This window comes from Artibeus jamaicensis, unplaced genomic scaffold, assembly GCF_021234435.1.
Source record: "Artibeus jamaicensis isolate MK-2021 breed Jamaican fruit bat unplaced genomic scaffold, CSHL_Jam_final scaffold_804, whole genome shotgun sequence".
NCBI lineage: Eukaryota > Metazoa > Chordata > Mammalia > Chiroptera > Phyllostomidae > Artibeus > Artibeus jamaicensis.
In genome coordinates this window covers 2,432,107-2,448,962 of record NW_026522055.1, presented here as the reverse complement: position 1 = coordinate 2,448,962, position 16,856 = coordinate 2,432,107, and the positions used below count along the sequence as shown (strand labels likewise).

Sequence of the window (16,856 nt, the reverse complement as noted above, 5' to 3'; positions counted from 1 at the left end):
ATATGTAAAAACTTATAAAAATATCTTGTATTAATGTACTAACCCTTCTTCCTAGAGGAGACCATCCCATGTGGCATGGGGAATGTAGCCCAGCCCTCAGTCAGAAAGGCCAGTGGGGAGCAAGGTCTGGCACACAGGACCCATGCCCATGGGATAGGTTCTCCCTTGGGGAGTCAGGTCTGCATTGTACCTAGGCTGCTTTGAGGCTTGCTTTTGCTAGAACAACCTCACCCTAAATTGAGCCAGGAAAGGCTTATTGCATATCTTTAAAGTAACTTCCTAAAATCTGTGCTAAACCTCCCAAGTATGAAGTGCAACCAGTTCAACCACTTTTTTCTTTACATTTGCAAATATCCTTCTTCTTTGATGTAATTTGCAACATTCTCTCCTTTGTTTTCTGTAATATGTAACCACCTAAATTAAACCTGGGCATAGTAAATGAGGACCATTCTCGGTGTAATGTGCCCAGAAAAGCAATAAAAGTTTGTCCAGGCAAGGATTGAGACCCTCTCTCACTCAGAGAGTGGCCATGCTGTCCCCTTTGCTCCATAGGATTTCTTTGGTCTGTGTGAATTTGTTTATCGCAGCCACAACACCCAGACCCTCCCGACCAGGGTTCCCATCACTTCCTGGGCTGTTGGAAGGTGTCACAAGGCCTATGTGATGAGGTGTAGAAAGGTAAATGCCACAGACATTGTGACTTTGCATAAGGCTACTACAAGGGTGACTTGAACAAAAGTCATGGAGATACTGGGACAGTAGATCTGAAGACCTAATTGGGTACTAAGTGACTCACAGGTGAGCAGTATATACAGTGCAGAGATGCTGGACAAAGACATGGTTCACACTCAGGCAGGACACAGAGGAAATACAAGATTCATCGTATTATTCAGAAAATTGTGGAATTTATAACATAAGTGGTTGATTTTTGAAATCGTCCACTTAGTATTTTTGGACCATGTTTAATCACAGATAAGAGAAACCATGGAAAGCACAACTGTGGATAATAGGAGATGACTGCAATACACTTGGTTTTTTTCAAAGTTTCCTAATGGTTGTTGCTGAAGTGTGTTTTAATCAAAACAAGGACCACAAAGGCTGGTCTAGCCACAACATTGGCTGCAATGGAAAAATGACTCTGAAGTGTACACAGGTAGAATGGGTTCAGATGAGTGCCCCAGTGATACCAAACAAGCACCTGCATGTAGGTGATTCATTTCCTCAATTTTAGAAATTGAAAAAAAATAGCCTTGAGGAAAGAAGGGGACAATTACAGTTTGTAACTAGGACTTTGGTTCCCCACATCCACTACATGAACTCCAATTTCAGTATGGCAAGAAGTTGAATTGTGACTCTTGTCTTGATAATAACTGGTTAAATCATTCTGCTCAGGACTTGTGCCAAAAATAACAAAATTCGTTGGGGAAAAAGTAAATAGAAGAAATAAAATTCCTCGTTTTAAAACTTTAAAATAATTGAAAGTGAAAGAAAATGGGCACTTATTAGGCGTATTTGGGAAATGCTTGAATCCAGAAAATGAGGCACAATATTTAAGCCAAGACACCAAATCTCCCAATGGCATTTACCCACACTGATCATGTTGCTTTGGTTCTGTGGTCTTTGGGACATGAAAATGAGAGGGGCTTTGAGAGAAAGTAAATAAAAAGAAATTCTGAGGCTCCTGGAGAGGCTTTTTGTTTTATTGTTGACTTGAGACATGATACCACAGTATAACTTGTATGTTTATATAATGTAAACTATTTTAACAAGGTACCATATTATGTAATTCTTATATTTGTAAATGTATACTATTGTACTATAGTATATAAAATACAATATAAAAATTACCGTGTATTACTCAGTGTAATAATTAGTTATATATTCATTACAGTATTTATAAGACATTTCTATAATGTAAGCTATAATAAATATATAAGGTTTATGCAACATGAACTATGTATATATTTTTCGAAAACAACACATGCAAACATATTTCAAACTTCAGGTGTTTTTGTTGCAATGGTTGCTTTTTGTGGAAAAACTTCAAGGAAGAATAACATTAAACAGCGTGATGACAAATCAGAGGAATGAGAGGAAAAGCAGACATGAGCCCAGCCCACTGCCACGTCTCCTTCTGACTCCTCCTTTCCAAGAAGGACCCCGCCTTGCCATAGCCCCTGTATCCCAGGTGCCCTGCTTACCTAAAACTCAGACCTTTGTGCCTGTGGGCTGAATTCCTTGGCAGAGGGAACCCAGGTGTGCTCCAGCACCAAGGACAGAGCCAACCTTTCCTGGAGGAGCTCTCAGGTCTGGTAGGGAGGATGGTGCGACCCCTGGAGGCTCAGCCTTGACCTGCCTCTTTCAAGGTAAGGCTGGGGAATGAGGGAGATTGGCATTCTATCCTACAGAACAGAGGTGCACACAAACCCTCCTCAGTCTCCCCTTGGGCACCTCATCCTTGGGTAGAGGAGCCTTAATTTCGGAGACACAGTGCATTTCTCAGAGGTCACTGGGTTCTTTGCCTGTCAGGCCTGAATCTAGTCACCTCATCCAGAAAACCTTCTGGGTCAGACTCTTCCCATTGCTTCCTTCTTTTTCTCACAAGAGTGGGTTGCTATTTTCTCTTGCTTTTAATCCCTTCCTTGTACTGTCACAGAGCTCTACACAACAGAAAATATAACCTTTGAGTCTTTTCTGTGCTTGGCAGTATTCCTAGTCCCAATTTAGCTCAAATGAAGAATTAAAGAATCAGAAGTCTGGTAGATATGTTCTTTTTGGAACTGACAGGGCACTCAAATAAATTTTAAGTTTCACTTCATTCTACAGAAAGGGTAAACACTCAGATTGGGGAAAGAATTCTGTGACATCACTGGACCCCAGCAGGGAGAATGTTATCATGGAGGGCAGAGCAAGCCAGGCAAGGTCAGAGGAAGTGAAGGTGGGGTAAGGAGAGAGAGATTCAACATTTCCATAGATATGGGAGGCCTTTTTGGCCTGGAGGAAATGCATAGAAGTTAGAAGGTGAGAGTACAGGGTCCTGGAAACCCTGAGAATGAGCTCACAGCTGTGCATGAGTCCACTGAACTTGCAACCTCAAGCTGACAGCAGAGACCCACCAGAGGCACCCTCATCTGTGGGGCTGGAGTCAGGGCCACCCTTTTTGTGTTGAGCCTCTGAGCTTGAGTAGCTCCTGGTCTCGAGTATGAGTTCAATCACTCCTTCTTGAGGCTTCTTGTGTGACCAGATCTGGTCGTAGGACCAGGACTAACAGAGAGAGAATTTGGATTCTGAAAGGTCCAGGTTTCCTGACCTTACTGCTCCTAGAGATGTTCTTAGAATTCTGAGAGAGCAGAAAGAAACAGCTCTCCATCTGTTCTCTGAGGGGGGTGGGGGGGATGAACATTGGCAGAGGTGACATGAGTGAGAACTGAGATGCAAAGGGGTCTTCCTGACAGGGTGTGACAAGACCTACATTGAGAAGAGCTCCATCTTCCCTTCCCTATTTGTCCCTGGAGAGAAGAAAATCTTCTGAGAGAGGGCAGGTTTTGGAAATGACGCTCCAGAAAGAACCATAGATAGAAATTTACTGCTTCTCATAGAGCAGGGACTGACGCTGTGACATCAAGGGTCCTGTAGGTGACCCCCATTTTTCTCATCCCAAAATCTATGGATTTACCATAGATAGTGTACACCTTCTGGTTGAAGGAAGAAACCAAATGAACCATGATCACCCTGTGCCTAAACAGACCAGGTGAGTACCTGAAGGAGATGATCGACAACCTTGGGAGGACTCCACCTCCTTGGAAACCCCCACCTGTGACTGTTGTCTGGGAAACACAGATATCAGGGTAGAGAGAGCAGGGCATTTTTCTTCTTCAGAAGAAGACTGCTCAGGAGATCCTGTCAAAAACAGAAAATGTCATCCCTGGATGGACAGGTAGGGCCAGAAAATCATCAGCCAGAGGGCAGAGTTAACATGGAGGATGCTCCTGGTGCCACACATTTCTGAGCTGTGTCTCTGTGTCCATCCTAGGGCTGACTCAGATATCTGATATCCACGTGCTGGGGACCCTGGAATCTGGGCACAGGGGTCTGGTGAGGGAACCTGACATTTACCTTTCACTGGCAAGATTTACCCCAAATCACCCTCCACCAACACACATGTCATGATGCAGAAAGTCCTGTGCTTCTTTGCACCATCTCCACTCTGGGCCCCCAGGTGACCTCAGCTCTTGTTCATGCTGCTGCTTCTTGGAAAGAGCCATCATCCCCTTATAGCTCCACTGACCACACAGAACACAGTCAAATCTGTAAATAGAGGGAAAGGCAGGGGCTCTCCTCTGTGCCCTGAAGACCATCAATTGTTCCCAAGTGTGAGGGGTGCCCAGATGTGGACACAGGGACATTCTAACTCTCTGGGTATGACAGGTCCTCACTGTGGTGGGCTTGGCAGAGGGTGTGGGGGATGGGGTGTGTGGGACCTGGAGCAGGGTAGACATAGAAACTTGACCCAGCCATAAACTGAATGATTTAAAATATGTATGTATCTCCAAGTGCTCACCACAATAACCCATGTTAGCATCCATCACCACATAGAATTCCACATCTTTTCTCTTGTAAAGAGAACTTTCAACAATTTTCTCTCTTAGACTTTCAGTTATACAACACATTATTAACTGCATTCTTATAGTTAATAATACTAATACCCACTATTATTAACTACAGTCACCGTGCTCTTTCTTATGTCCCCATGATTTAGTTATATTATGACTGAAGGTTTGTAGCTTTGACCACCTCACCCATTTTCCACTACCCACATTTACTTCTTCTGGCTACCACCCATCTATTCTTGCTATCTATGTGTTTGACTTTTTATTTTTAAATGTTTGCTTGTATTTTTTCATTACCATTTAGTCCCCTCATAGTCCCCCTTACCTTCACAATCAATACACTGTTGTCCATGTCCATGTGTTTTTTGCATTTTGTTCAATCCCTCTACCCTGTAACTCCCCCCAACACCAGCTGTCATCTGCTCTCCATTCATGAGTCTGTCTCTGTTTGGCTTGTTAGTTCAGTTTGTTCATTATATTCCACCTATAAGTGAATAAATATGGTGGGGTTTTTTTTGCTGTTACTGACATATTTTGCTGAGTATAATATTCTCCAGGGCCCTCCATATTGTCGCAAATGGTATCTTTTTCTTTTTTAGGGCTGAGTAGTATTCCATTGTGTAAATGCACCAAAGTTGTTTTATCCACTCATCTACAGATGCACACTCAGACTGCTTCCATATCTTGGCGAGTGTAAATAACACTACAATGAACATAGGCATGCTTATGTTCTTTCAAATTAGTGTTTTGCATCCCTTTGGATATATTCCCAGAAGTGTGATGTCTGAGTCAAATGGTACATCCATTTTTAATTTATTAATGTATCTTCATACTCCTTTCCACAGTGGCTGCACCAATCTGCATTCCCACCAAGAGTGCAAAAGTCTTCCCTTTTCTCCGCATCCTTGTCAGCACTTCTTGTTTGTTTATTGATTGATGATAGCCCTTCTGACAGGTGTGAGAAGACATCACACTGTGGTTTTAATTTGCATTTCTCTGATATTTAGTGATGTTGAGCATCTTTTCATCTCTCTATTGGCCATTAATATGTCCTATTCAGAGAAGTGTCTAGCAGGTCCTTTGCTTATTTTTAATTGTTTTTTTGGTGTTGAATTTATAATTTATTTATAAATGTTGGATATTATCCCCTCATCAGGTATATTGGTGAACATGTTTTCTCATTCTGTGGGTTGTCTTTTTATTTTGCACCCATTTTCCTTCTCTGGGAATCACCTACCTATTTTAACTCTAAGTTTGATTGTTTTAAAGTTCCCACACATGAGTGAAATTGTACAGTATTTGTCTTTCTCAGCATTGTTGATTCACTTAGCCTTATGGCACAAGCATATTCCATTGTACATACACCATATTTTCTTCATCCCTTCATGTATCAATGGACACTGAAGTTGCTCTCCCATATTGGTGATTGTAAATGATTCTTCAGTGAAGAGAGGGGTGCCTAGGGCTCTTCAAGTTAGTGTTTTCATTTCCCCAAATTATGTGCTCAGAAGTGGAATTGCTGGATCTTAGGGCAGCTCCATTTTCAGTTTTTGAGGAACTGCCACACTGATTTACATAGCAGCTGCTCCAACTTACATTTCCACAAGCAGTGAAAGGGGGTTCCCCATTTTGAACATTCTTGCAAACTCTGATTATTTCTTCCCATTTTTATAATCCACATTGAGATTTTCTATACTGTTCAGTGATGTGCATGGTGGGGGCACAACCATGTAAATGCTGCTTCCCTAAGTTCTTTGCTTGCACAAGACAATGTTCTTTGCAACATGTGAGGAGTCTGGGGTGAGTGTATGGTTGAGCTGGTTACTTCTGGTTCACATGTTCCCCATGGGAGAGGCAGCCCCAGATTTTGAGGAGCCTGGTACTGATACTAATGTAGAGATCACTGCTTCAATGAAATAGCAACCTGTGGCACCCAGGAATTTTTCTGAAATGAGAAATTACATCACATCAGGTAAGAAGGGCTAGAATGCTGAAAACCAAAATACAACACTAATCAGACAATTACAGACTATTTTTATTAGTAGTGTGCCATTCCTGTCTGGCACAGCTGCAGGACACATGTCCCCACGTTTTTGACTAATAATGCTTCATTGTGTCTTCATAGGAGATTAGTTCTCTGTTAGAGTAATAGATATTAATATCACAGTAGTAATCCTTATTATTACAATCAGATAATATTGATATGCTGTAGTGAATAGAGAGAGAATTAACATTTCATCTGGCACCACAAATTGACATTTAATTTTCCTGTGAACCATATTTTGCCACGTCTAAAGTGCTCCTGTGTGTAATGCATGCCCATGCTTTTAGCCCAAAGGTTCACAGAAACAATCATTTATTTTAATTTTTTTATTCAACATTGAAAACTATCTTACTTATTTTGTTTCAGAGAAGGGGAAGAGAGAAAGACAGAGGGAGAAAGAAACATCAATGTGTGGTTGCCTCTCACACGCACCCAACCAGGGAAGTGGCTCGCTTTCAGGTATGTGCCCTGACATTTAATCAAACTTCTAACCCCTCAGTTCACAATACAGCACTCGCCACACCAGCCAAGTCCAATTATTTATTTATTTATATACAGAAACTAAACCGATTATCATGTTCCAAGGTATTATTTTGCATACAGATATCATTATTGCTTTGTAGAGTTACACTATTAATGCAAAAGCACAATTAAAAGAATTAAAGACATTTATATAGAAACTGAATTGAAACCACCCATGTATAATGCACATCCTTATTATTCTCTCAATTATTTGGACAAAAACTGTGCCTTATACATGGAAAAATAGGATAGTTTAAGAAACTTTTGACCCCACAACTTGTTACAGGAAATAGCTGACCTGTTTCACATCATCGTCATGTTTGAGAAAATGTTTATCAAGTTTCTTTCTTTCATAAAGGGCAGTAGGATTGCAGGTTATTCCCACACATGCCTGGAGCCCTTGCTTTGAATATGAACTGAGCTCATGAGGGGCACTGGGGATGGAGCTTCCTGAATTTTAAGACTGAGCATTTGCTGCTGGGCTGAGGGCCAGAGTCTAAGGTCCCCTTGAATGGGGTGAGATCTCCCTGGCCATGTCCCACTTCAAAGGCACCTGTGCGCTTTTGGTGTCCCACGCACCCATCACCATGGAAGACCATCACTTGTGCATCCCATGTTCCCAAAGTCTCTCAGAACAAAGCACTTTAATGCCCAACTTTCCTCTGGGTTCCAATCTCTACTGGAGTGGGTCTAATTTCTTTCCTCTCCTACCAGCCCTTGGGTTGTCCAAATAAAAATTTTTAAATCCTCCTTTCCCAGAATGTTCAGTGATTTTGGCTGGAAGGTAGGTCTCCTGAGTTCCACCCTCCAGCCAAAAGAGTCAGGAGCAACTCTCACTGGAATGACCCCTGGGTGACCTCTCTGTCAACTTCAACATCAACTGCAAGGTGAATACATTCAGATTCACAGCTGGACAAGCCGCTCAACATCTGGGGACCACAGTAGATCCACTTGCAGGGTTGGGTTGCAGGAGTTGAAACAGGATGATTTCTCAGCCCTCACAACTCTCCCCACAGCCTGTGGAGCCCAACTTCCACTTCAGGACTGGCCACAGCTCTGTCACCCATGGCTTCCTGTTGGGGTGTCATTGGCCCCACCCCATAGCTGGGTATTTCCCTCCCTGACACAAGCAACTGGACCCACTCTGCCAGTGAGAAGCAAACATGCTGCTCCTACTGCTGCTGCCCCTGCTGTGGGGAGGTGAGAGGGCTTGGGAAGAGGGATGGGCAGGTGGGGGGCGGTTTGGGGCCAATGCTTAGTGTCTGTGTCCCCCCAAGGGTCCTTTCAGGGGCAGCAGCCAGGCCATGGTATCCAAATGCAGGAATCTGCAAGCGTGCAGGTGGGTGGATGCATCAACGTGCCCTGCTCCTTTCCCTCTGCTTGGACTTCAGTTTATCCCTCTGGCAATATCTACATCTACTGGTACTACAGTGGGCGCCGCACACAAAACCTTGAACTCGTGGCCACATATGTCCCAAATAAACGAGTGAAGAGAGATACCCGGGGCCGATTCTCCCTCATGGATCCCAGAGCCAACTGTTCGCTGAGCATCAGAGACGCCAGGAAGAGTGATGCAGGAATCTATGTCTTACGAGTGCATGGACCATATACTCACCGTAATGATTACCAAGAGAAGAAGCTGACTTTGCAGGTGACAGGTATGGCAGTGGCCCAGGAGAGGGTGCTGAGACATGGGACCCAGCTTAGAATAGCAACAGGACCCTGGGACACTATTTGATCCCAGCCTTGGGCCCAGGGTGTTAGAAGAGACACAGGACCTAGGGTGAACTCAGGCCCTCAGCCATGGGTCCCAGGTGGGGTCACATTCTGGGTCCCCATGGAAGCTCCAACTACCAGGCACCTTCCTCTCTCCTCCTCAGACCTGACACAGAAACCTGACATCCACATTTGGGGGCCTCTGGAGTCTGGCTGCCCCACACAGCTGAGCTGCAGCCTGCCAGGGTCCTGTGAAGAGGGAAGTCCTCTCATCTTCTCATGGGTGGGGAATGCTCTTGACACGATGAATCCCAAGACCCTTCGCTCCTCCATGCTCACCTTCACCCCAAAGCCCAGGGACCATGGCACCACAGTCACCTGTCGGGTGACGCTTGCAGGACACAGGGTGACCACACAGAAAACCATTCAGCTCAATGTCTCCTGTGAGTGTTGGAGGGACAGCTGGTGTCCTGAGGGCAGTGGGACTGGCCAACCTGATTGTTTGTGTCTTTGTGTGTATTCTGTGTGTGTGTACAGTAGGCTGAGCTAAAAGCAGGAAACTCATTTATACATCTGAAGGGGAGTGGGCCAGAACACAGCTATGCTACCATTCTGGTTCCCACTGCCCCTCCTTGGGTTGGGGTGACTTCTATCCAATCCTTCCCTCTGAGGCAGGCCCATGTCTTTCTGTCCCAGATGCCCCACAGAACCTCACCATAAGGGCATCCTACGGGAATGTTACAGGTAGGAAAGAACCTCTTGTGGGGCTGGGACCTGCCCTGGGAACCTCTGTGGAGCTGAGGGGAATCAGAGTGAGAATGGGATGTGATATGGGAGAGGCAAGGAGGAAAATCATCACCCCCACTCCCTTACCTCTTGTGGGTGGGTGCTGCCCCCCAGTTCTCCTTCAGTGTCTCTTTCTGTTTCTCTTTCTCTTTCTCTCTTTGTCTGCACTTCTCTTCTCTAGCCCTCAAGATTCTGCAAACCACATCCCTTCCCATCCTGAAGGGGGATGCTCTGAGGCTGCTCTGTGTGGCTGACAGCAACCCCCCTGCACAGCTGAGCTGGTTCCAGGGGTCTCCAGCCCTGAATGCTGCCCCCCTTTCTAGCACTGAAATCCTGGAGCTGCCAAGAGTGGGGACTGGAGAAGAAGGACAGTTCACCTGCCAAGCTCAGCACCCGCTGGGCTCCAGAAGTATCTCTCTCAACCTCTCAGTGGTCTGTGAGTGTGCGGGAACCTGGGGGCAGGTCAACTGTGTCCAGGGGGGGCAGAGGAACCACTGACCCTTTCCCTCACTCTCCACAGATGCTCCACAGCTGATGGGACCCTCCTGCTCCTGGAAGGACCAGAGTCTGAACTGCAGCTGCTCCTCCAGAGGCCATCCACCCCCCTCGTTGCGCTGGTGGCTGGGGGAGGAGCTGCTGGAGGGGAACCTCAGCAAGGCGACCTACAGGGTCTCCTCCTATTCTCTGGGGACCTGGGCCAACAGTTCCCTGAGCCTTTGCTCAGGGTTCAGTGCTGGCCTCAGACTCAGCTGCAAGGCAGAGAATGTCCATGGGGTGCAGAGCACCACTGTCCTGCTGCTGCCAGGTCTGGGGTCTGTTGGAAACCAAAGTTTAGGAAGAAAGGAGAGGGTGAAAGGGCAGATGGAGCTGGGAGAGGGCCAACAGTGGAAGGTGGTGATTTGCTAGGAAGGGATCCTCAGTCTCCTGACTGAACGGAAGCTACAGCCTATCCTCCAAGGAGATTGGAAAACAAGACGCTGAGTCCTCTGAGTGGGTGGGGTCACACAGAGCTGGAGCCTGAGAGAAGCCTTGATCCTGTCCCAGCCTTTAGCACCTGGGGTCCTGGAGCTGCCCCACTTAGGGACTGGAGTTAGAGGGGAGAGCCTCTCCTGGCTGAGCACGGTCTTGGCTCCTTGCATCTTTCCTTCAGCCTCTCTGTGCAGAGTGAGTTGCAGGACAGGGACTGGGTGTGGTCAAGCGTGTCAGGTGTTGGAGCTGTGGCAGGAACTGGAACTGGTATCAGTACTTTACCACCTTCTTCTCTTCCTCAGGATACCCCTCTGGGGAGCAGCAGGGCTCCTGGCCCCTGGTACTCACTCTGATCAGAGGAGCCCTCATGGGGACTGGCTTCCTCCTCACCTATGGCCTCACCTGGCTCTACTACACCAGGTGAGCAGGTCTATCTCTCCACAGAGAAGGTCAGTGATTGGCCCCAAGTTCCAGGTGGGACTGAGGAGTCCCACCTGCCTGGATTTAGTGTAAAATGGCCAAGTCCCTGAGCTGAGATCTGTGTTGGCCCTGCAGGTGTGGAGACTCCCAGAGATTGAGGCCTATGTCCTGACTGACTCTCCCTTCTTGCGAAGATGGAACTGAGGTGTAACACGGAGTCCAGAAGGGTGGTTGTGGTGATGTCAGTGTTCCTTTCTCCCTGGGAACTCCTGAGTCACCTGTCTCACTTGTACCCTTGGGGTTTTAATTTCTTTAAGTGACTGAGTGACAACAAGGAGAGTCCATGCCAGTGAAAGAAGGCTTTTATTCCTTTCATTTACCAAGAGGAGGCCCCACAAGGCCAGGCTCCAGGGGAAGCACCAGGTTGCTTCAGGGAGCAGATGGAAGTGGGGGACAGACTAGCCAGAGTCCTTTTTGGGGTTTTCATGGGAAATGCAATGCAGGGCAGGGAGGGCAATTCAGGATCAGCTAGATTGAAGAAATCAGGAGTGTTTATTCCTGTTGGGGGGGTCTTCATTTCCTTTGTAGCAGGATCTTGGAGACTGAAGGAAGGGTGGGGTGGGTAGATGTATGGGCTCAAGATCGGGTGTTTTGCACCCAATTGGCTGTTCCTGTCAGAGATCTTTCCTGTGTCTGAGAATTGCCTGTCCTGAGCGAGTCTGTCTCTACTTGTTTAGCAGGGTTTTAAAGATTTGAAAGCACAGTAAGGTACAAATGTGAGCCACAAGTGATACCCACCCAGTTATTGCCCCTTGTTTCTGCCTGTGCCTCTCCCATTCTACTTGTCCTCTCTCTCCCCACCCCCTGCTCCTGTGTCTCCATCCTCAGGACCAAGAAGGGAATGAACTTGGGGCCTTATTTTTCCATTGCCTAGAAGTTACCTGGTTAGCACCTGAGTTTCTAGTCTCCCAAATAGCCCTGTTCTTGTAGAGGTCTGAGTGCAGTAAAGTCAGGAGCATATCTCTTCATTTCAACTCAAAGATGCCTACCCTGTAGTGATTAGTGTTTGATTATAAATCAAAAAATTAAGTAATACAACATAAAAATTCAATTTATGATTCTATTTAGTGTCTGTGGGAGTTTCTTGAGCCCAATGGCGAGATTCTGAGAATTACTGTGGATAAGCTCAAAACTCTGGGGTAAACCGGTAATGAGTGTTTGCAGTGAATCCATTTCCCTCCTCTACTGTGTCTCCCAGACTCTAGATTCAAAATATACAAAAACCTAATGCAGGTCAACTTTATTTTCCTAAATACCACAAATCTGTGTCAAATCCCTGAAGAGCTAGCCACCCCACTAAAGTCAAGTGGAGGGAACCAGGGAACAGGAGGTACTTTTTTACTATGCAGAGGGTCTCATGTGAGATTATTCTGGAACATAGATATGGGGATTGCACTGCATCCAGCAGTGGGTGGTCTTGGCCTTGGTTTTTCATTGAGGATTTGAAGGAGCCAGACCCTTGCTGTGAAGCTGAATTAAAGAGACATCTTATGGAGTACTCACTGGGATGCAAAGTGCATGAGAGGGAGCATAGACAATAATAACATAATATTCATGTATGGCACCACCTGGGCACTGGAAATATTGAGAGCATCACTTTTTAAAAGCATATGATTCTTGCTCTGGTTGCTGTGGCCCTCCCTGTTGGTTGGAGTGTCATCTTGTATGCCAAATGTCGGCAGGTTTGATCCCCAGCTGGGCGAATGAGGAAGATAGCTGATAGAGGTACAAATAATTTTTGTCATTACTTTCTGTGAAGTAAAATTCACATATACTTACATAAACACACACTCCTGTCTCTAAGATGAATTCTGGTGGCTTTTCTAAAGTGAGATAGGGACCCTGAGTGACCCTGGCTGAAGTGAGACAGTGGCCCCACCTGGTGTAGCTCAGTGGATTGAGCGCTGTCTTGTGAACCAAAGGGTCCTTGGTTTGATTCCCAGCCAGGGCACATGACTGGGTTGCAGGCCAGGGTTCCAGTGGGGGGCACATAAGCGAAAAGAACACATTGGTGTTTCACTCCCTCTGTTTCTCTTTCCCTTCCCATCTCTCTGAAAATAAAAATAAAATAAACTCTATAAAGGAAGATAATGGTTGCTCCCTGCACCCACTTCACTGCTGTTGGTTACTTAGGATGGCCCTTCTGTTAGGAGGTGTGTTAGCCTGGCCTTCCCCCTCCTCTCTGCCCCTGAGGCCCTCCCAACCTAGTGCAAGTTATAGGGAAATTTCCTCTTTTGCCCTCCTATCCATACCTGTGGCTATGGTTACAACTTCTCCTCTCACAGCTCCATGTACCACCCCATGTGTCCCTCACCCTTGACCATAAAACAGAGGATGAGCCTAGGGGAGGAGGCCATGTTGGGGCCACATCTGCAATTCCCTCTGTGAGCAGTGCCTCTTGTCTCAGGTGGTGTGCAGACTAGAGGGAACCAGGATGGGAGAGGGGGTGGGAAGAATCAATCACCAGTGGTCTGTGATTTGTAACCATGACTATGTAATGAAGCCTCCATAAACTCTGAAAAGAATGTCATCTAGGGGGCTTCAGGTTGGTGAACACATGTAGATGCTGGAAGAGAGGGCACCTCAGAGAGGCCATGGAAGTTTCATGCCCCTTACTGCTCTCCCCACCCTCTGTATCTTTTCTGTCTCACTCTTCCTGAGTCATATTATTTTATAATAAACCTGTGACCTACTGAGTAATATGTGCTCTGAGTTCTGTGAGCCACTTTGGCAAATTAATAAATCTGAAGAGGTTGAGATTTTGGAACCTCTGATTCAGAGCCAATGGGTCAGAAGCCCAGATGACAACCTGGACTTCAGACTGGCATTTCATGTTGGGTTGGGTTTTCAGGTTAAAAACTTAGCACCTGAACTGTGGAATCTGAAGCTGTCCCCAGACAGGTTCAGAGTTGGGGCTGGAAAATGTGGCTGAAGGCATCCCATCCTATAGGACAAAGATGCACACAAACTTCTCCTCAGTTTCCCCTTGGACACCCCCATATCCTAAGGAAGGTGAGCCTTCCCCTCAGATAAATAATGCATTTCTCAGAGAGCCACTGGGTTCTTGGACCCTCATGGTTGACTCCAGAAAACCTATGTCATACCTTTCCCCTTTGTTCTTCTCCTCACAACAGTGGGTTGATATTTTCTTGTTTCTTAAAAATCTCTTTTTTGTACTGTGACGGAGCTCTATACTACAGAAAACATGGCCTGTGAGTTTTTTTCTGTACCTGGCAGTATGCCAAGTCCTCATTCAGCAGAAATGAAGTAATGAAGAATAAGTGTGGTTGAGATGTTGTATTTGGAGCTTCTAGGTCACTCAAATTAATGCTAAGCTTCGATTCATTCTGCATGAAGGGAAAGGATTCATATTGAAGAAAGGATTTTGAAACTTCAGTGGACCACAGCAGGGAGAATGTTAGTGTGAAGGGCAGAGCAGGCCATGCCAGATCAGGGGAAACGAGGTAGGATAAGGACAGGGAGATTCAATAGATTCATGAAGATGGGAGGCCTTTTCTGTCTGAGGAAATGTAGAGAAGTTAGAGGGTGAGAGTGCAGGGTCCTGGGAACCCTGACAATGAGCTCACAGCTGCACATGAGTCCAGTGATTTTCCAACCTGAAACTGACAGCACAGACCCACCAGCAGCACCCTTACCTATGGGGCTGGAGTCAGGGCTCCCCTTCTGAGTTAGAGCCTCTGAGCTTGAGGGGCTACTTGTCATGAGTATGAGTTCAGTCACCTCTTCTTGAGGCTTTTTGTGTGACCAGACCTGGGCTGAGGACCAGGACAGAGAGAGAGGATTTGGATTCTGGTAGACCCAGGCTCCCTGACCTTCCTGCTATGAGAGATGTTCTTAGAATTTGGGTATAGCAGAGAAAGATTGCCCTCCATCCATTCCTGAGGGGGGTGGGGATGGACACTGGGGACAGGTGACATGAGTGGGGAGTGGGATGCAAAGGGACCCTCCTGACAAGGTGTCACCAGACCTAAGATGAGAAGGCTCCTTCTTCCCTTCCCTGTTTGTCCCTGGGTCAGAGGAAAGCTTCAGAGAGAGGACAGGTTTGGGAAACAACCCTCCAGAAAGCACCATGGATAGACATCTACTGCTGCCCGGGGAGCAAGGAGTGACCTTGTAACCTCGAGGGTCCTGTATGTGACCCCCAAGGACATGCTGGTGCTGCTGCCCCTGCTGTGCATGTGTGGGGTAACAGGGCTGTGGGACACAGTTCTTGTTCTTTATTGGTGAACAACTTAGAGAAACACTCAGGTGAGAAGCTGCAGGTGTGAGGATTGGGGACCCAGTGAGGACCAAGTGCCTGTGTATCCTGGTGCTCTCACCTTCTCTCATCCCGAGATTTATATATTTACTGCGTATAGTGTAAACATTCTGGTTTAATGAGTGAACCAAATATACAATGATCATCCTGTGTCCAAACAGACCAGGTCAGTACTATCAACAACCTTTGGCCTACTCCACCTCCTTGGGGACCTTCACCTGTGACCTTCCCTGAGTAAAACAGGTATCAAGATGGGGAGAAGAGGACCTTGCTTTTTCACGAAGAGAACATTGAGTAGGACATCCTGTGAAAATAGAAAATGTACTCTTTGGATGGGACAGGCAGGACCAGAGCATCATCAGCCACAGGCCAGAGTTAACATGAAGAACCCTCCTGGTGTCACACATTTCTGAGCTGTGTCTCTGTGTCCACCCTGGTGCTGACTCAGATACTTGACATTCACATGCTGGGGACCCTGGGATCTGGGAACAGGGGTCTGATAAGGAAGCATGACATTCACCTTTCACTGGTAAGATGTATCCTGAAACACCCTTCACCAACACACATGTCATGATGCAGAAAGTCCTGTGCATCCCTTCATTATCTCCACTCAGGACCCCCTGGTGACCTCAGCTGTTGTTTGTGCTGCTGCTTCTGGGAAAGAGCCATCATCCCCTGGCAGCTCCAGTGACAACACAGAACACAGTCAAATCTGAAAGTAGAGGGCCAGGGCAAACTTTCTTCTCTGTGCCCCAAAGACCATCCATTGTTCCCAAATGTGAGGGGTGCCCAGATGTGGACACATGGACATCACAACTCTCTGAGTATGACAAGTCCTCACTGGGGTGGGCTTGGCAGAGGATGTGGGGGATGGGGTGTGTGGGACTGAGATCAGGGAGGGCATAGGGACTTGACCCAGCCATAAACTGAATTATTTAATATATGTATTTACCTCCAAGTGCTCACCACAATATTTCATGTTAGCATACCACACCCTTTTCAGTTTTGAACTCAATTTTTAAAAAGATTTTATTTATTTAGTTTCAGAGAAAGAGGAAGAGAGAAAGTAATGGAGAGATAGAAACATCAATGTGTGGTTGCCTCTCACACTCTCGCAACCGGAGACCTGTCCTGCAACCATGGCATGTGCCCTGACTGGGAATCAAACCTGCAACCATCAGTTCACAACTCAGCACTCAATCCACTGAGCAACACCAGCCAGGGCCAATTTTTAATTTATTTGTATATAGAAACTAAGCTGATTGTTGTAGTCCAGGGTATTATTTTACATAGAGATACCATTATTCTTTTCTACATTTACACTTTTAATGCATAAGAACAAATAAAATAATTAAAAGCATTTATATAGATACACAACTAGCACCACCCATGTATAATGTGCATCCTTTTTTTCCCCTGAAAAATTTGGGCAAAAATTGTGCATTATACA

General features: G+C 46.1%; 1 protein-coding gene across 1 annotated transcript in view; it reads left to right on the top strand.

Annotated features, from left to right (window-relative positions):
- The first annotated feature begins 8,309 nt into the window (after positions 1-8,309).
- LOC119056742 (sialic acid-binding Ig-like lectin 5) overlaps positions 8,310-16,856 on the top strand; it is a 29,551-nt gene continuing 21,004 nt past the window's right edge. Inside the window, exons 1-2 of the mRNA XM_053659750.1 lie at positions 8,310-8,376; positions 8,454-8,834. Of these exons, the coding sequence (XP_053515725.1) occupies positions 8,340-8,376; positions 8,454-8,834 (418 nt within the window). The 5' untranslated portion in view covers positions 8,310-8,339. The remainder of the gene's footprint in view (positions 8,377-8,453; positions 8,835-16,856) is intronic.